At 50.7% G+C, this 22,025-nt stretch overlaps 1 protein-coding gene across 2 annotated transcripts in view; it reads left to right on the top strand.

Annotated features, from left to right (window-relative positions):
• Positions 1 to 22,025, top strand: part of Itga3 (integrin subunit alpha 3) — a 37,237-nt gene that overhangs the window by 5,707 nt on the left and 9,505 nt on the right. Inside the window, exons 2-23 of one of the 2 annotated variants that reach the window (XM_059271579.1) lie at positions 2,442 to 2,569; positions 2,980 to 3,059; positions 4,978 to 5,227; positions 7,836 to 7,922; positions 8,298 to 8,505; positions 8,954 to 9,150; positions 10,527 to 10,615; positions 10,716 to 10,852; positions 11,018 to 11,104; positions 11,936 to 12,003; positions 12,092 to 12,228; positions 12,786 to 12,935; positions 13,024 to 13,121; positions 13,378 to 13,525; positions 13,753 to 13,821; positions 14,359 to 14,438; positions 14,519 to 14,596; positions 15,705 to 15,807; positions 15,969 to 16,151; positions 16,522 to 16,644; positions 17,309 to 17,422; positions 18,325 to 18,423. In XM_059271579.1, the coding sequence (XP_059127562.1) occupies positions 2,442 to 2,569; positions 2,980 to 3,059; positions 4,978 to 5,227; positions 7,836 to 7,922; positions 8,298 to 8,505; positions 8,954 to 9,150; positions 10,527 to 10,615; positions 10,716 to 10,852; positions 11,018 to 11,104; positions 11,936 to 12,003; positions 12,092 to 12,228; positions 12,786 to 12,935; positions 13,024 to 13,121; positions 13,378 to 13,525; positions 13,753 to 13,821; positions 14,359 to 14,438; positions 14,519 to 14,596; positions 15,705 to 15,807; positions 15,969 to 16,151; positions 16,522 to 16,644; positions 17,309 to 17,422; positions 18,325 to 18,423 (2,713 nt within the window). The remainder of the gene's footprint in view (positions 1 to 2,441; positions 2,570 to 2,979; positions 3,060 to 4,977; positions 5,228 to 7,835; positions 7,923 to 8,297; positions 8,506 to 8,953; positions 9,151 to 10,526; positions 10,616 to 10,715; positions 10,853 to 11,017; positions 11,105 to 11,935; positions 12,004 to 12,091; positions 12,229 to 12,785; positions 12,936 to 13,023; positions 13,122 to 13,377; positions 13,526 to 13,752; positions 13,822 to 14,358; positions 14,439 to 14,518; positions 14,597 to 15,704; positions 15,808 to 15,968; positions 16,152 to 16,521; positions 16,645 to 17,308; positions 17,423 to 18,324; positions 18,424 to 22,025) is intronic. The other variant, XM_059271578.1, reaches the window with a different exon arrangement.

The raw sequence follows: 22,025 nt of genomic DNA, 5'->3' as shown, positions 1-22,025 counted from the left end.
AGTTACCCGCTGCCACATGGGTTAGGCAGGACAGTGGCAGCCATGAGGGTAGTGCATGCATTACACTGTATGCTCCCAGGTCCCCCTTTCACCCACGGAAGCTTCCAGCTCTCCAAGCCCATTGTAGCCGAGCCCACCACCAGCCGACTCTGAGCATCTCTTCTAGATGAGCAGACGCCAGCATCTTCCTCCCCTCCCCCAGTGGCTGCCTGCTATCCTCAGGATGGGCAAGTCCTACTTCTGTTCACCCCTTATTCCTTCTAAACAATGAAGCAGTCTGTCCTTTTCTCTCTGCTTCAGGTTCCCTAACCTGCAGTATTGGAATTCCTGAGTCCCCAGAGAGACTCGAGTCAAGTTAGGGCCAGTTCTGGTACCATTAAAAAACAAAAAACAAAACAAAACAAAACAAGAAAACCCAGAGCAACAGTGTTCACACCAACCATGTCTTCTCAGTCAGAGAGCCCATTTATTTCCCCCAAACCCTGGAGGAGGGGGTTCAGCTGGGATTCCCATTTTACAGATAAGACACTCACAGGGAAAGGAAATCACTCGTCACAACACCAGTCCTAGAGCGGGTTCCTAGCTCCCAGGTTGAGATGTTCCCACAGGCCCTAGCTTCCTCCTCTCGTTCGTCAAGCATGCCAGGGGGTAGGTGTGTGCCTGTGTTGAGCCAGGATGGTCAGGCAGGTACCCTCCCTAGCCTGAACAGAAGTTGGCTAAAGGCCTAGCAGCTGTTACATCTGTTCCCTTACCCCTCCCTAGGGTGCTCAGGACACTATGTTTGGGGAAGCTTTGCCTCTGCCCTGAGGAACAGCCACTGAGGGTGATGTCTGAGCTGCAGCTGTGAGGTGTAGGCAAAGGTCCACCCCTTTCCTAGCACCTGGAGGCGATGCATTCCTGACTCCCGGTAGGCGGAGGCACCCCAGGCCCCAGCATGCCCGAGCCCTGCCCTACCTACACCCTGCCGCCCTCGCCCTCGCAACCAGATCCTAAGCAGGGCTGTAGGCACAGCCGTTGCTCAGCACTTCCAGACTGGCGAGAGGCCTGGAGCCTGGGAGCCTCAGGGCCACAGTGTTGCTGGGCTAAACAGAGGGGCACCTGGGAAGTTCTGCCACCCAGGAGGCTGAGTTGGAAGGAAGGTGGCAGAGGGCATGTTCTAATCAGAGTATTGAAAGGCTATAGGGAGAAGATACAAGAAATAACTTGGTTCTGAAGCTGCGCTGCCCCAGATACTATTTGCATAGCCTAGCCTATGTTGGAGATCTTTTGCAAATACCTGAGGGTGGTCTGCGATAGGATTTCAGGGCCAATCCCCTGTCTGCTCTGCTTAAGTCAACCCTTTGGTGTGGGATGGGGTTCCAGGGTCTAGCCCCCTTGTGGGAATTTCTTGATGTCCCTAAAGATGGATTCTGGGGATAAGATGATAGCTCTTGTCCACTCCCACCCACATCAGCTCTGCTCTTGGGCCACACTAGCATCCAGCCCCACCCCATACCTGTGTGCTTGTCTCAAGGAGGGGGTGGGGCAAATGGAGGCATCACTCAGCTCACTTAGAAATCTGTGCCTCTTAGAGCTATGTGCTCTATGGTTTCAAGAGGAGAGATCCAGGCTTCCAACAACTCACCCATCCTTACACAGATTCTCTTTTCTGCCTTCCGATGCCCCGGGACTTGAACCCACAACTGTCATTCCTTCATGTCTGCCTTTATCTCCGAGGCCAAAGGATTCCTTCAAAACCCCTGATCTGGGGCTGGGAATGTCCTTCAGCTGGTAGAGCGCTTACCTAGCATTCCGGAAGCCTTGGGTTAAATTCCTAGCACTACATCAAACTGAGCATGGTGGTACATACCTGAAAATCCCAGCATTTGAAAGCTGGAAGCAGGGGGATCAGAAGTTAGAGGTCATCTTTGAATAGGGAGCATCCTAGCCTCAGCTGTATGAGACCCTGTCTCAAGAAGAGAATGAAACACAGAACAAAACCAGGTCTGGTCTTGTTCCTGCCTTGCCTGGGGTCCCTCTGTGGCTCCTCTAAGGCCTTTGCCATGGCTTATATGCCTCCCCCCTCATGTTCTTCCTGGGTTCTGGTTGTAGAGAGGGCTGGTGCCTGACTCACTGGATTGCTCATGCTTCCTGGTCCTTGCACATACTGTACCCTTGTCTCGGGAACCCTTCCTCCCTTCTTCATTGGGTGACCCTGGGCCATTGTCCTCACACTCAGGCCATGGCACCTCATGTACAGACTTCCATGCTTTTCTCGTGAGATGCTTAGTGTTCCCTGGCCTACCTTCCCCTATGACAGGCTCTCCCGGAAGACAGGACCGAGGTTTTATTAATGTTCCGTCCCCAGAACATGGTCTGGAACCCATGCATAGTGAGGGTTGATTTGCAAGTTGGCTGGAGGGAGGCTTGGAAAGTCTGGTCCACCTGCCTCCCTTTCTCAGGCTTCTGGCTGGTGCTCCCCGGGACCTCGCTGTGGCTGATGGCTACACCAACCGGACCGGCGCTGTGTACCTGTGTCCCCTCACTGCTCTCAAGAACGATTGTGAACGGATGGACATCTCAGAGAAAAGTGAGGAGAGGCTGGGAGCAGAGCTAAGTCAGGAGTCTGGCAGGGAGAAGAGACAAGGCTAGCTTGTCAGCAAGGCAGGGTGGCTCGTGCCTGTTATTCTAACACTTGAGGCTGAGGCAGAAGGACAGCAAGAACAAGGCTAGCCTGGGCTACATAGTGAGTTTCAGAATAGCCTGAGATGTACATGGAGACCCTGACTCAAAAAACAAACAAACAAAAAAAAAGCAACGCTGGCATGCTTTGTCTTGTCTACTTGGGAAGAGGAGCAGAAAAAAGCGGAAGGTCAGATGGTGCGAGCTCCGAGCAGTGACGGGCAGGACATAGCGAGGAGGGAGGCCTGCCCTGGGGAGGCTTCGGGCACTGGAATATGTAACGAGGGACCTAGTTCATGAGCCCTCCCATTCCTGCAGGTGACCCTGACCATCACATTATTGAGGACATGTGGCTTGGGGTGACTGTGGCCAGCCAGGGCCCTGCAGGTAGAGTCCTGGTAAGTGAACACTTAGCGTCATCGTCCCAGAGCCAGGGAGGACAGCGGAGGGTGGCAGGGGACCCTCTGTGCATGGCTGGGGCCTTTGCAAATGCCTTTCTGTAGCCTCATGTCTTTGTAGGCCTGTGTGTTCCCTGATCCCTGTACTCTGGGGAGAGGGTTGTCTGGCGCTTTCCCAAGGCTGGACATGGCGTGGGTCCTGTGTGACCTGCATGGATGCTCACCATTCGTGGGAAAGAGCAGAGAGAACTTGGAGGGGGAAAGGGCAGAGAGAGCCCCGGGCAGCTGGGCGCTGGCAGGCACTCCTTCCTGGGAGGTTGGCTGCCGGAAGAAGCACAGCCCTGGTGACCCTGGCTCACCCTGGCACTGATTTGAGTGCCACTCCCTACTGTCCATTGTCACCTGCTGCTGCAGACCATTCTTCAGTGTCAGCCCTTGGGGATCTCAATTTCTGCGTCCCAGACTGACATTATTGAGATGTATATAAACCTTCCATATAGTGAGAAGGGCAGGTATTAACTTCTTACAAGCTTCGACCCGTGATAAGCCTGTGTCAGTAACGCCCATGAAACAGCATATTTACATCACCCCCGAAAGTTCTCTGGTCCACCTGTGAGCAGCCACCAACTCCTGTAGCCGTCCCTGCTGTGATTTCTGCCCTTTGAACACCATGGCAAGCTACAGGCTGGCAGCCAGTTCTCCAGACCACCCTTTCGTACCCCCTGTTGTTTGTGGGCATGAGCCTAGAGGTTTGTCTAAGTGACTGTAGACTCTGGGATTAACTGCTTCCCCACCTTCACTCAGTCAGCAAATATTTAGTCAGCACCTGCTGCGTTCCGAGCACCAGAAATTTAGCAGTATCTAAGGATAGCTCCTGTGAAATGCCAGTGGTGTTCGCTGCTCTGATGGACAGAAAAGGGCTATTGTGTAGCCCAAAGGCTAATTCAGAACGTTTTTGACCCCCTGGAAGCTGGTTTTCACTCTTAGCCCTGGCTGCCCTGAACTCACTCTGTAGACCAGGCTGGTTTCAAACTCGGAGATCCACCTGCCTCTGCCTCCCTGGTGCTGGGATGCAAGGTGGGTGCCACCATGACTGGCTCAGAGACTTTTTTAAGTTTATAGTTTGGCTTTTGTTTCTTATGTTTGTTTTGGCTTTGTTAGGGATCAGACCCAGGGTCTTGAAAACGCTAAGCCATGATCAGCCCTAAAGTAACTACTGTTCCACTGATTTTCCCAATAAGTGTTTATGATGCGGGACTGGAGAGATGGCTCAGCAGTTAGGAGCACTGGCTGCTCTTCCAGAGGACCAGGGTTCAATTCCCAGCAACCCACATGGCAAATCACAACAGTGTGTAACTCCAGTTCCAGGGGATCTGATGCCCTCTTCTGGCTTCTGCAGGCCCAGACATACATGGCGCACAGACATACATGCAGACAAAATACCCATACAGAGAAAATCAGATAAAAATAAATTTAAAAGTTACTATATGAGAAGAGCTTGTGCTTGGCATATAGTAAGTACTCAGTAAGTGTTCACTGCTGTTACGAATGCTATTATTATTATTATTATTTTAAATGATCCTTTCATTAAACAACAGGATCATCTGGGGACGATCTCCCTGTAAATGGCTCCTTTTAGCCTCAGGAGCCTAAGCCCCACATTCCCTCATCCTTCTCCAATTCCTTTCACCAAGATCCCTCAGCTACTCTCAAATTCACGCCTCCTGACTTCCCCAGATCTGCTCCTTGATTTCTAAATAATGGAAAGGGGATACAAGTTTCGGAAGAAAAAGAAGACAGCGTTCCTCTTTGGCCCTTGACTCACAAAGCCAGCTGTGCCCAGGGTGAGACATACAGCTTGCCATGGGTTCCCTGATCCTGGCTAAGGCCAAGCGTCTGTGTGTTTGGGGATCCCTAGGTCTGTGCCCATCGCTACACCCAGGTGCTATGGTCCGGGCTAGAGGACCAGCGGCGTATGGTGGGCAAGTGCTACGTGCGTGGCAACGACTTACAGCTGGACCCTGGTGACGACTGGCAGGCCTACCACAATGAGATGTGTAACAGCAACACTGACTACCTGCAGACTGGCATGTGCCAGCTGGGCACCAGCGGTGGCTTCACCCAGAACACCGTGTACTTCGGTGCCCCTGGAGCCTACAACTGGAAAGGTGAGGACCCGGGAGAAGGAGGGGTGACAGAAAGCACCTGTCTCCAGTAAGCCACGGGGACAGATCTTTACTCCTAGCGCTCAGGAGGCAGAGGCAGCGCTTCCAGGGCGAAAACTCTGTGAGTTCGAGGCCAGCCTGGTCTACAGAGAGTTCCATGACAGCCAAAGCTACTTAGTGAGACCCTGTCTTGGAAACAAACAAACAAATAAATACAAACAAAGTATAAATAAACAAGGAAACCTAGGTTGGATTGTGGCCTGTCTAACATCAACTCAACCTCTGGGAAATTTTACAATCATGCTTCTGGTGCAAAAAAGTAAAACCTCAGCTTAGGACTTGTTAGAATTAAGAGCAAAACCGGCCAGCAAAAAAGCGGCACTACCCTGTGATCCTGGCTACTCGGACGCCGAGGTAGGAGGATGCCATCCATAATCCTGCCTGGGATATTGAGTTCAGGCCCAGCGTGGTTAACATAGCAAGACTCTGTTTCAAAATAACTAAAAAGGGGAGAACGGCACAGAGTTCAGTGGTAGAGCACCTAGCTTAGCTTGTATGAGGGTCTAAGTTCAGCCTTCAGAACCACAAATTAAGAAGGGGAAAAAAGGCCGGGCGGTGGTGGCGCACGCCTTTAATCCCAGCACTTGGGAGGCAGAGGCAGGCGGATCTCTGTGAGTTCGAGGCCAGCCTGGGCTACCAAGTGAGTCCCAGGAAAGGCGCAAAGCTACACAGAGAAACCCTGTCTCGAAAAAACCAAAAAAAAAAAAAAAGAAGGGGAAAAAAATGAGAAAAATTTCCCAGTGTTCATCGTGTCTTAGGACTCCTTCCACATTTATTTTAGTATTTTTAATGATTTTTTATTATATATTTAAATATTTATTCATTTATATATATATAGTTATATATATATATATATTTATATATATATATATAGTTATGTTTTGTTTTTCGAGACAGGGTTTCTCCGTGTCGTTTTGGTGCCTGTCCTGGATCTCACTCTGTAGACCAGGCTGGCCTGGAACTCACAGAGATCCGCCTGGCTCTGCCTCCCGAGTCCTGGGATTAAAGGTGTGTGCCACCGCCACCTGGTTTAATGATTTTTAAAAAGATTTATTTATTCATGTATTTTATGTATATGAGTGCTCTGTCTTCATGAACATCAGAAGAAGTAATCTAATCCCATTACAGATCGTTGTAAGCCACCATGTGGTTGCTGGGAATTGAACTCAGGATCTCTGGAAGAGGAGCCAATGCTCTTAACCATTGAGCCTTCTCTCCAGCCCCTTATTTTAGTATTTATAGGTATCTTCTTTTTTTTTTTTTTTTTTTTTTTTTTTTCTTTTTTTGGTTTTTCGAGACAGGGTTTCTCTGTGTAGCTTTGCACCTCTCCTGGAACTCACTTGGTAGCCCAGGCTGGCCTCGAACTCACAGAGATCCGCCAGGCTCTGCCTCCGGAGTGCTGGGATTAAAGGCGTGCGCCACCACCGCCCGGCCTATAGGTATCTTCTTAAAAACAAACAGGATCCAATTAAATGCTCTGGTCTTCCACTTTGTCTTTTCATTCACCATAAGCTAAAAGCCATGTTTCAGGTCAATACATACAGGACTGTCCTTTTGAGGTCATAGAAGATTTCATTGTCTCGAGATTCTTGCTTAAAGGGTTGGAGAGATGGCTCACCACCCACACGGTGGCTGTAATTCCAGTTCCAGGAGACCCAACGCCCTCTTCTGGCCTCTGCAGTCACTGCATGCAGGTGATATACAGACATACATGCAGGCGAAACATTTATACCTATAATCACGTCAACCAGCTGTAATGTACATGCCAACAATTGGGAGTCTGAGGCCTGAGGATCATGAGCTCAAGGCCTGTCTGATCTCCTGGAACTGGAGTTACAGACCATTGTGCGTCACCATGGGGGTACGAGGAATCAAACCTGGGTTACCTAGAAGAGCATCAGCCAGTGTTCTTGTCCACTGAGCCATCTCTCCAGCCAGCCTCCCATCATAAAATTCTTAAAGAGGGTCGGGTGGTGGTGGTGGCGGCGGCGGCGGCATACGCCTTTAATCCCAGGACTCGGGAGGCAGAGCCAGGCGGATCTCTGTGAGTTCGAGGCCAGCTTGGTCTACTGAGCGAGATCCAGGAAAGGCGCAAAGCTACACAGAGAAACCCTGTCTCGGAAAAACCAAAAAAAAAAAAAAAAAAAAAAAAAAATTCTTAAAGAGGATGTGGTTTATCGGCTGGGCAGTAGTGGTGCATGCCTTTAATCCCAGCACTCGGGAGGCAGAGGCCTGTGGAGCTCTGAGTTCGAGGCCAGCCTGGTCTAGAGTGAATTCCAGGACAGCCGGGGCTATACAGAGAAACCCTGTCTCGAAAAAACAAAAACCAAAACCACAACCAAAAACCAAAAAACAAACAAAAACAAAAAAACCCACAAACAAAAAAGCAAAAACAAAACAAAACAAACAAACAAACAAAAAAGCCCAACAGCAGTGATTTCTAAGTGCTCATACATAACAGGGGTTATTGTTGTTGTCAAGGGAGGCAGGCATGGTAGAGGGAAAAGGTAGTGACCAACACTTTCTGCTCCCTTCCCCAATCTTCCTGCAGGAAACAGCTACATGATTCAGCGCAAGGACTGGGATTTATCTGAATATAGCTATAAGGGCTCCGAGGACCAAGGAAACCTCTATATTGGTAAGCCCAGTGCTGGTGGCCCACTGGAGGATGGAGGAAGCCAAATTTGGTCCCTAACGTACTGACCCTTTGACCTCTGGTGTGCTGTGGGGTGTGACTAGTGGCATTTAGTTCAATTAGCACACACTCACTGCACCCCACCTGCATGTGTGGCTCTGGTCTAAAGCCTCCAGATGCAAAGTTAGTTGTGTCATGAAGCTCAAAACCCAGTCTGCAAGGGAGGCTACGGCTGGGTCTGTGGCCCACGTTTTTTTTTCTCAACTGGAATAGAGGACTAGGAGATAATAGAGGGTGGGTAACTAGAGGGGTAGGTCCAGTATAGAAGGGGACAAGTCCACTGGGTCCTGGATTGAACCCCTCTCCACCCCACCCCAGGGTACACAGTGCAGGTAGGCAGTGCCGTCCTCCATCCCACGGACATCACTGTTGTGACGGGCGCCCCACGGCACCAACACATGGGCGCTGTCTTCTTGCTGAGACAAGAGGCAGGCGGAGACCTGCGGAGGAGGCAGGTGCTGGAGGGCACGCAGGTGGGCGCTTATTTTGGCAGCGCCATCGCTCTGGCAGACCTGAACAACGATGGGTGAGAACCTAGGGACATGGGACATCCTCCGGGCCCGGAGAGAAAGGTGAGGGTGGGGGTGGGGTGGCAGGCTTGCTCAAGCTACGTCAGGGAAGTAGAAGCTTTGCATTCGCACACTCACTGTTTTTAGGGTCTTGCGATCACACTTGATGGGAGTCTGGACATTTGCATGACACCGTGCTTGCTTGTCTGTACCTGTCAATCATGCCTGTCATCCATAAGGTGCCAATGGGGAAGGAGCTTTTCTGGGTGTGATCTCTACCTGCATGATTTCTCCATGATGCGGCTTTTCTGTTTGGTGGGTCTGGTTGGCCTTCTCATGGCCGGGGGTCAGGCAGGTCGTTTGCTCAGTTGCATGGCCCTGGCAAAATCATGCTCATTCAATGACAGTTCCTTTGTGTATCGGGGGCCAACCTCACACTCTCATTCCCACTCTTCTCCTGTGCAGGTGGCAGGACCTCCTGGTAGGTGCTCCCTACTACTTTGAGCGAAAAGAGGAGGTAGGGGGTGCCGTCTACGTCTTCATGAACCAGGCGGGCACGTCCTTCCCGAATGAATCCTCCCTCCTGCTTCATGGCCCCAGTCGCTCTGCCTTTGGCATCTCTATAGCCAGCATCGGTGACATCAACCAGGATGGATTCCAGGGTATGAGCCTGCATCCCACCCTCAGCACCTCACTGACTGAGCACCAGTTGCATACCGGGATCTCCGCTCAAAGGGATACTGGAGAGGATGTGCAGAGGATGCTGCAGAGGCTTACCTAGAGTGGGGATAAGTGGCTGGGCTGAGGGTGCACGGAAGAGAGGAATAGACAGCATGCAGCATGAGCATAGGAACTTGCCATGGCATATGCACTACCAAAGTGTACACTGGGGACAGGCTGGAGAATGCTCTGAAAGCCAGGCAGAGTAAATGGGGGCTTTTCTATCTGCGGAATAGCGAGAGCAGGGTGGGGAGGTATCCAGAGAAATGGTTGGAGCAGGGATGTTAGATGATGGCTTGACACTGTGGAGGGTGATTTCCGGAGGGGTGTGAGATGGAAGCAGGTAGGAAACCTGGGGAGGTAGGACCAGGGATGTACCCTATCAGGTGATGAGAAAGGGAGGGGGCCTTAGGTATAGTGGCATTACCTTGCAGGTGTTCTGCGGGACCCGGGAAGTCACAGGGAGGACACGTCAGGGTGTGAGCCAGGTTACTGTGGGAGCACTTAGCTCACCAAAAGTCAGTTCTCTGACCACCTCAGTTTCCCAGAACACAGCTGAGAGCCGAAGGGAAGGCAAAGCCTCTGAAGAGGCAGAAATGGGTGCCAGAAAGGTCAGCCAGCAGGCCCAAGCTGTGGTCACTGTTTTCAGCGTAGGGGCCACTTATTCTCCCTGACTCCCTTTACAGTTACCCAGGCCTTCTCAGATCACATGCAGCAGATGAGTCCAGTAAAGACAGATCATCAAACGTGTTGAGTCTCAGGAAACATTGCTTAGCATTTTAAAAGTCTTGACATTTGAAGGTCCATTATACTGGACAAAGTGCACTGTGGTATTGTAGTTATAATCCAGCTTCTGGGATTTGAGTCCACTCATCTACGAAGCGGGTAAATGACAGTAGAGACCCCCACGGCATTCTTGTACGGGTTAAGTGAAATGGATGCTGTGACTGCTGGCAATGATCAATGGGGAATGGCTTCTTTCCTGGCCTTGATAGTAAATGTCATTAGAAGAACCAAGGTGTCTGGAGAAGGGGTTGATGGGGGATAGGGAAAACGGGAAACACCGGATTACCCTGGGGAATGTGGAACACAGCTCTGTGTGAGCTACTAACCTGCTGTCTGACTTGGAGGAAACTTCTTCCCCTTTCCCCAGCCTCCATTCCCACCAGAGCTCAGAAGCTATGAAGTTCCCTGTTGCTCTGAACACTTCTGCCAGGCTGAGGTCACTGCCATGCTGGGCTCAGTGGCCTACAGCACAAAGTGAAAGAGCTATGGAGCCCGGAATGCCTGGTGACCCTGCCCTGTCTTTCCTCCCCAGACATTGCCGTGGGAGCTCCATTTGAGGGCTTGGGCAAGGTATACATCTACCACAGCAGTTCCAGAGGACTCCTCAAGCAGCCCCAGCAGGTATGAATCCATGGGGACGTGTCTGATACCCCTATGCCCCAGGGCCTCCTCCTCCAAGCATGTCTCAGAGCCTGCCCCTACCACTTCCTCTTGGCTTCAGATAGTCCATGGAGAGAAACTAGGACTGCCTGGCTTGTCCACCTTTGGCTACTCTCTGAGTGGGAAGATGGATGTGGATGACAACTTCTATCCAGACCTGCTAGTAGGGAGCCTGTCGGACCACATTGTGCTGCTGCGGTGAGCTAGGAGACTGTGGGCAGGGGCATGTCCTTCCTCCATCCTCCTCTTTATAAAGCCTCAGCCCTGTCCACCTTCTGCAGTGATCCACAGAGACCTGAACCCCAGCCCTAGCCTGGGGTAGGCAGGAAATACTAATGTCTGCCTGCTTTCTTGTTACTATAGGGCCCGGCCTGTCATCAATATTCTCCAAAGGACCTTGGTGGCCAGGCCAGCTGTGTTGGACCCCTCACTTTGTACTGCTACCTCCTGGTGAGACTGTCAGGCCGGTTCTTCCTGCCCACTCCTTATGTCTAGGCAGGCCCGAAGGCCTCAGGCCCTTACCGTCCCCTGGACACTCCTGATGTCCTAACCTCAGCAGTGACACCTTCCCTATCCAACGTCATTTCAATTCAAAGTTCCTTGCAGGAACTAATGTGTGAGCACAAGGTTAGGAACAGCTGCTCCCGAGCATCTGGCTCAAAGCCCAGCCACTCATTGCTGGGGGAGAGCAGAGTGAACTCTGAGGAGCGAGCGTTGGAAGGAAGGGAAGAGGGATGCTCTTAGGTGGATGGGTGTGGGGAAGGAGACTCACCCTGGGCAAATAATTAGTCCGGGTCTCAGATAACATACAGAAGGTAATAACCAAGTCACAGAGTTCCGAGGTAATTAAATGAGACAATGCACAAAAAAGCCCTAAGCACAGTACTCTTTACCGGAAGTGTTCAAAAAACTGTTGCGAAGAAAGTGGAAAAGACTCTGGTGACCCTGAGGGCTTTTGTGGCTATCAGTCTGATAGCAAAGGGGACTACTGAGCGGAAAAGCAGGGGGTGGGTGACAAAAGGAAGCTCTGGAGATTCCAAGACCTGGGCAGGGCCTTCAATTGCCTGATAACATCAGACCAATCCCCTCCCCCACCTCCTCACTGGTGACCTCTAGAAACAGTGATTGAGAAGTCACCACAGCTTTGCAGACCCCCCCAGTTTTGCTCCTGACTCCCCCACACAAGGGTCCTGAGTTCCCTTTGCCCAGCACAAGAGTGAGAAGTAGGACACGACTGTCCCTCCCACTGTGACCAGGCCTTGCTGTGCGTCCCCCCAACAGTGTTCAGGTGGAGCTGTGCTTTGCCTACAATCAGAGTGCTGGGAACCCCAACTACAGGCGGAACATCAGTGAGTGCTGGGCACGGGGTGCTCAGGTGGGAGGGATGGGGGGGGGATGCTCACCTGGCCACCTGCTGACTGCCGGGTCTGTCTGCAGCCCTGGCTTACACACTGGAGGCTGACCAGGACCGCCGCCCACCCAGGCTCCGATTTGCCCGCAGCCAATCCGCTGTCTTCCATGGATTCTTCTCCATGCCAGAGACACGTTGCCAGACACTGGAATTACTGCTGATGGTGAGGGAGGAGCTGTGGGGTGGGATGGATGGGGGCCTCTGAAATCTCTGGAAGAGGTGGCCAGGGTCCCTCTAAGTCAAAGCGAAGGGACAGAGGTATCCCCAAAGACAGAGGATAGGGATAGGCAGGATGGTGACAACACACAGCATGTCTCACGTGGTAGAAGGGGTAGGATACGCCCAGGGGTGGAGATGGGGCCAAGGGTTTATCACCTTGGGAAAGAGATGTTGGCTCTGGTCCAGTCTGGAAAGAAGGGGTCCCCGACTCAGAACAAGCTCAGTTCATCTTTTGGGGCATCATGGTGTAGGGGGAAGTGAACTTGGAGATCCGTAAAAGGAGCACCCATCTCTGGGAAGAAAAAGCGCTATCTCCTGGGGAGGCGGGGCAGTACAAGATGGTAGGACTCATTTGGTGACCGGATTAGTGAGGATTCAGCTTAACTTGGGGGTTCAGGGTAGAGAGAACCCTAGCTCTCCCCTAGGGCTTACGCTGGCTAGGGTTTAGCGAGGTAGGAGGATTCAACCTGAGGACTGGGTTCACCTCACCGTCTTCTCCAGGACAACGTCCGTGATAAACTCCGTCCCATTGTTATTGCCATGAACTACTCCTTACCTGTGCCCATGCCGGATCGCCTCAAACTGGGGATGCGGTCTCTGGATGCCTACCCAGTTCTCAACCAGGCACAGGCTCTGGAGAACCACACTGAGGTGAGCAGGGCCTACCCGGGGCCAGGAGGGCTGTGGGGTCAGAGGGTGATCTGGGGCGCAGCCCCCTCAAGCCTCCCACTGTCCCCAGGTCCACTTCCAGAAGGAGTGCGGGCCGGACAACAAGTGTGACAGCAACCTGCAAATGCGAGCGGCCTTCGTGTCTGAGCAGCTGCAGCCTCTAAGCAGGTGGTTTCTGGGTGATGCCGATTGGTCACAGGCTAGGCGGGGCCTCATTGGCTGGCAGAACTGGGGCGAGGCCTCACTGGCCAGGGGTAGGGTGGATGTGGGCAGAGGGCCTTTAAAGCGCTGTTAAGACTGCATGGTAAGACCTGGTTGGCCCAGCAGTGGCTTTCCGACACCCCCACCCCCCGACACGGAGGCCCGAGGGGCGGAGCCTAGTGGGGGTGGGGCTTTTGGCTTAATCCAGGGCTCCTCTCTTCAGGCTCCAGTACAGCAGAGACACTAAGAAACTGTTCTTGAGCATCAATGTGACCAACACGCCGAGCCGCGAGCGTGCCGGGGAAGATGCCCACGAGGCACTGCTCACCTTGGGGGTGCCGCCCGCCCTGCTACTATCCTCCGTGCGCCCAGTGAGTGCCCGCCGCCCAGCCTCAGCCCAAAGCTGGCTTCCTGTCTATTTGCACCCCAGTGTATATGACATCTACTTGAATTATCCTTTGCTGTGGTGTGCTGACCTCCTCGGGGACTGGGCACCCTCCGCTGCTCCGGAGATAACAAGTCTTTAGGGCTTCTAACCGTGCTCCACAGCAGACGGGAGACAAGCATAACCCTGACCTTCTTTGCTGTCTTTCCTCAGTCCGGGACCTGCCAAGCTAATGAGACCATCCTGTGTGAGCTAGGAAACCCCTTCAAAAGGAACCAGAGGGTGAGACCTGGCCACATGTTCCACTTCTGGAGGGTCCTCGGGCGAGCTCCTAGGCACCTTCCCTGCCCCATTCGTTCATGGGATTTATTGAAGCAAAGGACCAAAGTGGAGGAGGGGAAGGCCCAGCAAGGGGTGAGAAGAGGCCAAGAGACTAAGCAGTGGAGCCACTAGGGAGCTATGCATGGTTCTAGGGTAGGTGCACGCAAGGAGACCCCATTGGCCGAGCCCTGACGCTGTGCTCACTGTACACCTAATGCCGCCTCTTTTTATCTGATGTAGTATCTCAGTTTTCCTAATACAAAAGCTGTCTCACAGAATGGGAAACACAGGCTTAGGAAGTTTCAGTAACCTGCTTCAGGTTGTGCAAAAGTAGCAGAGATCCCCAAAGTAGCAATGATGTCACCCAAAGAAGAGACAGGGAACCAGAGATGGATCAGGAAGAGGGATGGAGGGTCGCTCGCCTAGATCTCCCCATGCCATCCATAGCCCCCTGCTGCGATCCAATGCTCCTTTCTGTTACCCTGACCCTTGTGCTAGATGGAGCTGCTCATCGCCTTTGAGGTCATTGGGGTGACACTGAACACAAGGGACCTTCAGGCACAGCTGCAGCTATCCACGTGAGTGACCCTGTAAAGCTGGTCTGGTCAGGGCTGAGCTCACGTCCTGGGTCTCCTTACCACCTGCATTTTCCCCCTAGGTCAAGTCACCAGGACAACTTGCAGCCCATGACCCTGACCTTGGAGGTGGACTACACACTCCAGGCCTCACTCAGCTTGTGGGTACCACTCTGCCCCTCGTCCTCTGTGCCTGAGCCAGGGCCTCCCTGCCCTCAAGGTGCCTCCTAGGCTCCTCTGACACTTCTCTTGGTCTGGTGTCCTCCTGGGTCATCTTTTCCTAATAACAATGGCCACCATGATGGTTGCATTATTATTTCCTGTAACGCAGGTAGGAGGGGCCGAATTGACACCCGGGGCTAAGGTGGTGGTCTCTGCCCTTTGTTTTAACTTTTCCACTTTATTTTATTGATATTTACCTTTGTGTATGTGTCTATATGTATGGTGTGTGTTTGTATGTGCAGGTGTGAGAATGCAGGAATGTGCATGCTGTGGAACATATGTAGAAGTCAGAGGACCATATGAGGCAGGGGGTCTCTTGCATACACCACAATGCATATGCCAGGCTAGCTGGCCCGTGCATTTCCTCAGGGATCTTCCTGTCTCCAACACCCAGCTCACATTAGGAGCACTTGCATTACAGATGTGTGCTACCATACTTGGCTCTCAAGTGAGTCCTAAGGGGATTTGAACTCAGGACCTCACACTACCATAGCAAGTGCTTTACCCATTGAGCCACCTCCCCAGCACCCCCTTTTTTCTTAGATTGACTTTATTTTATGTGTATGAGTGTTTCCTCTGCATGCATGTATGTATGCATCGTGTGCATGCCTGGTGCCCCTGAAGGTCAGAAGAGGGTGTCAGCTCCCCTGAAACTGGAGTGACAGATGGTTGCTAGCCACCATGTGGGTGCTGAGAACTGAACCCCAGTTCTCTGGAAGAGAAGTAAGTGCTCTTAACCCCGGAGCCATCTCTTCAGCCCTTCCCCCACCTCTTTGAGAGCCCACCTTTCGAAGATGTCAAAGACATCTTAGTGACTTTGCATCCCTGCTTTGCACTGTGCCAGCTGTTACTGACTCCACCTTCCAGGCAAGAAAACTGAGGCTCAGAGAGGCTCTGCAGTTTGTGTGAGGGCACACAACCAGCGTGTGGTAGAACTGGGGCTTATGCATCAGGGGAACTGTAGTCAACCAGCCTTGGCACTGCAGTCCCCTCTGGCAGGGCTCCGGCCTCCTGTCCGCTTTGACTCAAGTGTCTTTCTGACCCTAGGATGACGCATCGGCTACAGAGCTTCTTTGGTGGGACAGTGATGGGCGAGGCCGGCATGAAAACTGTGGAGGATGTGGGAAGTCCGCTGAAATATGAATTCCAGGCAAGGGCACCTCTGGGGTCCTGGCTGGAGACTCTTAAGAAAGGCAATGGGGAGATTGTTCTGGGTCTGGGGTTCAAAACTGGGAGGGTTGAGGGTTGTTGAGTTATAGGGAGTTTTCCAAAAGACGGTAACCGTGACACACAGGTCATGTATGCCCACAGGTGAGCCCTGTGGGAGACAGGCTGGCGGCCTTGGGCACACTGATCCTAGGTCTGGAGTGGCCCTATGAAGTTACCAATGGCAAGTGGCTGCTGTACCCCACGGAGATCACCATCCATAGCAATGGGTCCTGGCCCTGCCAGCCGCCTGGAAACCTTGTCAACCCTCTCAACCTTACTCTCTCTGTAAGTTCATCAGCAGGGATGTTCCATGTACATCTCATTTGCATGCCGGAGAGCAGAAAAGCCAGTATCTTCCTCTGCCACAGGTCCTCTTTGGGAGCCTGAGTCCCCTCTGCCCATTCCCTGTCTCCCATCAGCTATTCTTTTTTTTTTTTTTTTTTTTTGTTTTTGTTTTTCGAGACAGGGTTTCTCTGTGTAGCTTTGCGCCTTTCCTGGAACTCACTTGGTAGCCCAGGCTGGCCTCGAACTCACAGAGATCCGCCTGCCTCTGCCTCCCGAGTGCTGGGATTAAAGGCGTGCGCCACCACCGCCCGGCCTCCATCAGCTATTCTTATCTCTCTCTGCCTTCCCAACAAATCTCTGCCCTCTTCAGGATCCTGGAGACAAGCCACATTCTCCACAGCGCAGGCGGAGACAACTGGATCCAGGGGGAGACCAAGGTTCCCCACCTGTCACGCTAGCTGCTGCCAAAAAAGCCAAATCTGAGACTGTGTTGGTGAGTGGCCAGGGCAGAGGTGGGGAGAAGTACACATCCTGACACAAGGCACATGGGCATCGGGGGCCCCATGAAGCGAGGGGGACAGAGGCCACTCACCCAGAGACACTGGTCTACAGAGGCGTTGTGGACCTGGGTGTGACAGGAAAACAGATCCACCTCCTACCCTAAGGAGCATCCATCACAGTGGAGCTAGAGAGGAGCTGCTGGCTGGATTCCAAGGCCTCACCCCATGTTGGGGGCTGTTTTGTTTGGGCATTTGGGCTGGGGAGGGGCAGGAGGAAGTGTAGAGCAGGGTGCCCTCTGCAGGAAGAGGTGGAGAAGCAAATATGGGGACCCAGGGAAGGCATAACTCGCTAGAGGTTGAAGGGGTATCCCAAGCCAACAGACAATACCCAGAGTATTTCTGAGGCTGGGACTTGGCAGCCTGAGCAAGGACTATGCTTCACGTTTGTGTTCCCTGAATCAGATGAGTTTGTCCCAAGAATGCATCTTGAACGTATGTTTGAGAAGTAGAGGAATTTGTGTGTGAGCAAAACAACGAACAAACCCCTTTGTCACTCAGGGGTGGGATGAAGTCTAGAAGGGTAGAAGGTGAGCAGAGCCAGCATCAGGTCTGGAGACCCAGGCTGTCTCATGTCTGTGCATCTCCTATCTACCTCAGACCTGTGCCAGCGGCCGCGCCCGCTGTGTGTGGCTGGAGTGCCCCATTCCTGATACCTCCAACGTCACCAATGTGACCGTGAAGGCGCGGGTGTGGAACAGCACCTTCATTGAGGTTAGTGCTGTGTTGGGAGGTCTCCACTGTCATCCACCTGGGTGAGGAGAGTGACAGCGAGGGATTGAAGCCAGCATGTGGTGTGTGTGTGTATGTGTAGTGTGCAAAACAGTGTCGTGTCCTGCACAGTTGTGTGTCTATCACCGTAGGCCACATTGGTGTCATGATTGTGAGTCTGTGCATGAGTGTATAATGCTTCTAAAATGACCTCTCATGTGTCCATTACATTCTACCTCTGTGCCTTTGCCTCTGGCCCTCTGCACTGGAATACCAGCTTTTTTTTTTTTTTTTTCTGTCTCCGTGTGTGAATTCTCTATTCAGCCATCAAGGCCTCCATCAGCCTTCACTTCTCATCACTGAGATCTTATCTAACTTCAGCACCTGGAGTCCACTCTCCTGGACTGCACAGACCTTTCTCAGAAGTTACATATGTCTGTCATCTGTCCTGCTAGGATGGGTTATAGTCACTCTCATGCCAACCTTCTCTTGCTACCTAGTCTCAGCCCCTCCCCCCCCTTTTTTTTTGGCTTAGGACTAGACTCAAATTTTGTGGCCTGTGTGGTTGGTTTCTGTTGTATGTACTCAGTTTCCAACACTGGACCACAAAGGTTGCCTTAGGCAAATGAAGAGGCGTGGCTATGTGCTAGCAACGGATGCTGGGGTAGATCTAGTCCATGAGTCTGACCTAGACTGTGACCTTCCCCATCTCTCCTGTCCCAGCATCAGCATGGGACCCAGTGCCCAGATGAGCGAATGGCGTGCATTTGTGTGTGAAGGAGAGGCTGAATGACAGCATCAAAATGGTGCTGCCTCATAGGGTGCTGAAGTGGGTAGAGCTGAGTCAGGAGGGAAACCAAGAGAGACTTCACCTGCTAGTTCGGACCCCTCTGTCTTTCTTGTAGGACTACAGAGACTTTGACAGAGTCAGGGTGGATGGCTGGGCTACCTTGTTCCTGCGAACCAACATCCCTACCATCAACATGGAGAACAAGACCACATGGGTGAGTAGGTGTGTTAGCAAGGCCAACATCCTCAGGTCAGGCCACACAGCACAGGACATCTCTAAGGGGACACTGATGCTGGCCTTGATGGCATAGGGCGGCCATCCTAGTTTGTTGGGAGACAGAACAGAAGGGTATTAAGTCCCAGGTCTGCCTGCACTATAGAGTGAATTCAAGGCCAGTCTGGACAACTTATGATATTGTCTTAAAACTAGAAGTGTAAAAGTGAGGGACTGGGGAGATGGTTCAGTGGGCAAAGTCCCTGCTATACAAACATGAAAACCTGAATTTGGATCCTCAGCACCCAAGCACCTAGTTAAAAGCTGAGTGTGTTGATACATGCTTGTAACTTCAGGCTATAGGCCAGTGATGGCAGGTGGATGCTGGGGACTTGCTGGCCAGCCAAATTAGGCAAACAGTTACTAGTTCAAAGATTCTGTCTCAAAAATCAATCAAACAAATCCTCGACAATAACAGCATTTGTATGTACAGCTGACTCAAAAACAAACAAACAAAAAGGTAGAAAATGATAGAGGAAGACATCCAGCACTGATCTCTGGCCTCCAAAAAGACACACAGGAGGCCCACACATGTATGAGTACACACACACATACACACACACACACACACACACAATTTTAAGTGGGGAGGGGCTGGGCATAGTGGCTCACATCTTTAATCCCAGTATTCAGGAGGTTGAGGCAGGTGGATCTCTTTGAGTTCAAGGCCAGCCTGGTCCACAGAGTGAGTCCCAGGCCAGCCAGGACTACATAGAGAGATCCTGTCTCAACACCTGCCCCCCCCCATAAGAATAATAAAATAGGGCTGGAGAGATGGCTCGGAGGTTAAGAGCATTGGCTGCTCTTTCAGAGGTCCTGAGTTCAATCCCCAGCAACCACATGGTGGCTCACAACCATCTGTAATGAGATCTGGTGCCCTCTTCTGGCCTGCAGACATACATGCAGGCAGAACCCTATATACATAATAAATAAATAAACCTTTAAAAAAAAAGAATAATAAAATAAATGATAAATAAAAAAATTTTTTTAAGAGTAAGTTTTTTTTTAAATTTATTTATTATATATACAGAAGAGAGCGCCAGATCTCATTACAGATGGTTGTGAGCCACCATGTGGGTGACTGGGAATTGAACTCAGGACCTCTGGAAGAGCAGTCGTGTTCTTAACCTCTGAGCCATCTCTCCAGCCCCCCCCCCCCCCAAAAAAAAATTTTAAAGACTGACCATGATAGAGTACTCTAGAGGCTGATACAGAGGATTGACCCAAGTTTGAGGCTAGCCTGGGCAATTTAGTAAGTTCAAGGACAGCTTGGTCTACAAAGCAAGATTCTGTCTCACAAAAATCAATCAAACAAATCCTCGACAATAACAGCTTGTATGTACAGCTGAAAAGGTGTATGGCCCCATGGGATAACACATAACAATAAACATATAACAAAAATTTAAATTATGAATAGAAAAAAAGGCCAATATTCTCTCTTTGTTAGATCTTTTCAAGTCATTCCAGTTCAAGTAAGATTCAGGAAATTCCAAAGGGGGGAGAGAATGTTCTAAGTTACAGCTGGAAGAAGAAGTATGGCAGATGGCTAATAATTTCTTGTGAAAAGGATGCAAGTAGAAACACACAGGAGATACACAGAACGGAGCAAATGGGAGGTTGATGAAACACTCCGGGATGCATTTCCTGAAGTAAACCAACGGGACGAAAAATTAGTCTATATGAAATTGTAGATGTATGTACAACAAAAGGTGATAAGCTAAAAGGACAAGTTCCAAAGGAACGTGAGGAAGTGTGGATATATTTTAATATTTCAATATAGAAGGTAATGTATGTGTGATGAAATACAAGTGTTTAACTTGCACATAAACAGAATGGGAGCTGGAGAGATGGCTCTGCGGTTAAGGGCACACACTGTTCCTGCAGAAACTTGAGTTCAGTTCCCAGCTCACATGTCAGGCAGCTCACAACCACTCTACTTCTCCCTTCAGCTGATCAGACAACCTGTTCTAAGCCTGCACTCACCTGCACATACCCACACACAATACACACATAATTTAATATAAAACACGTGCATATGCGTAATTTAATATAAAAAGGTAAACCTTTTAGCTGGACATGCTTGTGTATGCCTTTAGTCCCAGCACTCTAGAGGCTGAGGCAGAAGGATCTCTGAGTTCAAGGCCAGTCTAGTCTATTTGGCAAGTTCCAGGCCAGCCAAGGCCAGCCAAGGCTACATTAGTGAGACCCTGTCTCAAAAACAAGCAAACAAACAAACCTTAAAAAAAAAAAAACAAAAAAACCCACAAATAACAAACAAGAGTTGTTTGCCTATCTGATTGGAAAATACTAAAAAGAGAAATGCTGTCTGGTGATGGTACATGGTAGGAAATGCTACTGACTGGAGTATAAATTGGTGGCTCCTTTGTGGAGATACATTTGTCAATATTCATTAACATTTAAAGCACCCATTCCCCCTGAGCTAGCACATGCTCACATATTTCAAGGAGCTCATCGGACGAGCATGCAAAGATAAATATATGGGGGTATTTTGGAGCATCGTTAATAGGAGCAGGGAATTGGAAACGATCTAAATGTCTGTCAGTAGGAGATTGGCTCGATAAAATGTGGTCCATTTCTACAATGACTGTGCGGTCCTCAGAAGAGATCAGATTGGCCTTTATCAACTGAGAGGGAAAGAGGATGGTAGTAAAAATGGGGAAGACAAAGCTTGCCGGAGTGTGCATGTAGTGTGGTCCCATCAAATGTATTAAATATATGGAGAGAGCTGGGGAGGGCAAATGGGTGCATGCCTATAATCTCAGCACTTGGGAGGTGGAGACAGGATTAAAAGTTTGAGGCCAGCCTGGGCTAATATAACAAGACCCTCTTACCTCCTGCTGGGATCACCACTGCTAACTACTATTCGCTGTGGAGACAGTTTTTTTTCCCCAGAGCATCAAATTACTGGAAGCCTTTCGTTTTCTCTGTTACCTGTTTTTGTTTTGTTTTTATCAAAATCAAAATAATTACAAAAAGAAGTGAAAAGCAAGCACAGTTGTCTAGAGACGTTCTACTCCAAAAATTGGAAATGCAAACACTCCAAAACCTGAAAAACTTTTTGAGCCACAAATAAAACAAAATCCCAAATCTGACACATTTCTAGTCGCAGGCATCTCTGGTGTGGGCTATTTAACCCACAGGTACACGTGCACACATGGACACACCCAGGCCATCGTTCACCATGTAACAGGTGTCACTCTGCTATCTTTAATCCTGTCCAACAGCCTATGAGGTAGGGGATTATAATTCCCAGTGCACAGATGAGTAACAGAGAGGTTGAGTAACTTGTTCAAGGCTACACAGCCAGTGGGATAGCAAAGCTGGACTTGAGCCCAGGTAGCCTGGCTCTCAAATGCATGCTTTTGGCCATGTTTCTACACTGTAAAGCAGCCACCAGTGATCTCTTTCCCAGAGCACAGGAAAAGATGCAGAGAGATGAAATTACTAGTCCAGGGTCACACGGTTTATCAGGAACAGAGCTGATATGCAAGTCCAGATGTGTCGATCACAAACTCAGATGCC

Source organism: Peromyscus eremicus, chromosome 8a (assembly GCF_949786415.1).
Source record: "Peromyscus eremicus chromosome 8a, PerEre_H2_v1, whole genome shotgun sequence".
NCBI lineage: Eukaryota > Metazoa > Chordata > Mammalia > Rodentia > Cricetidae > Peromyscus > Peromyscus eremicus.
Note: the sequence above shows the minus strand (reverse complement) of the source record. Positions and strands in the feature narration are given on the sequence as shown.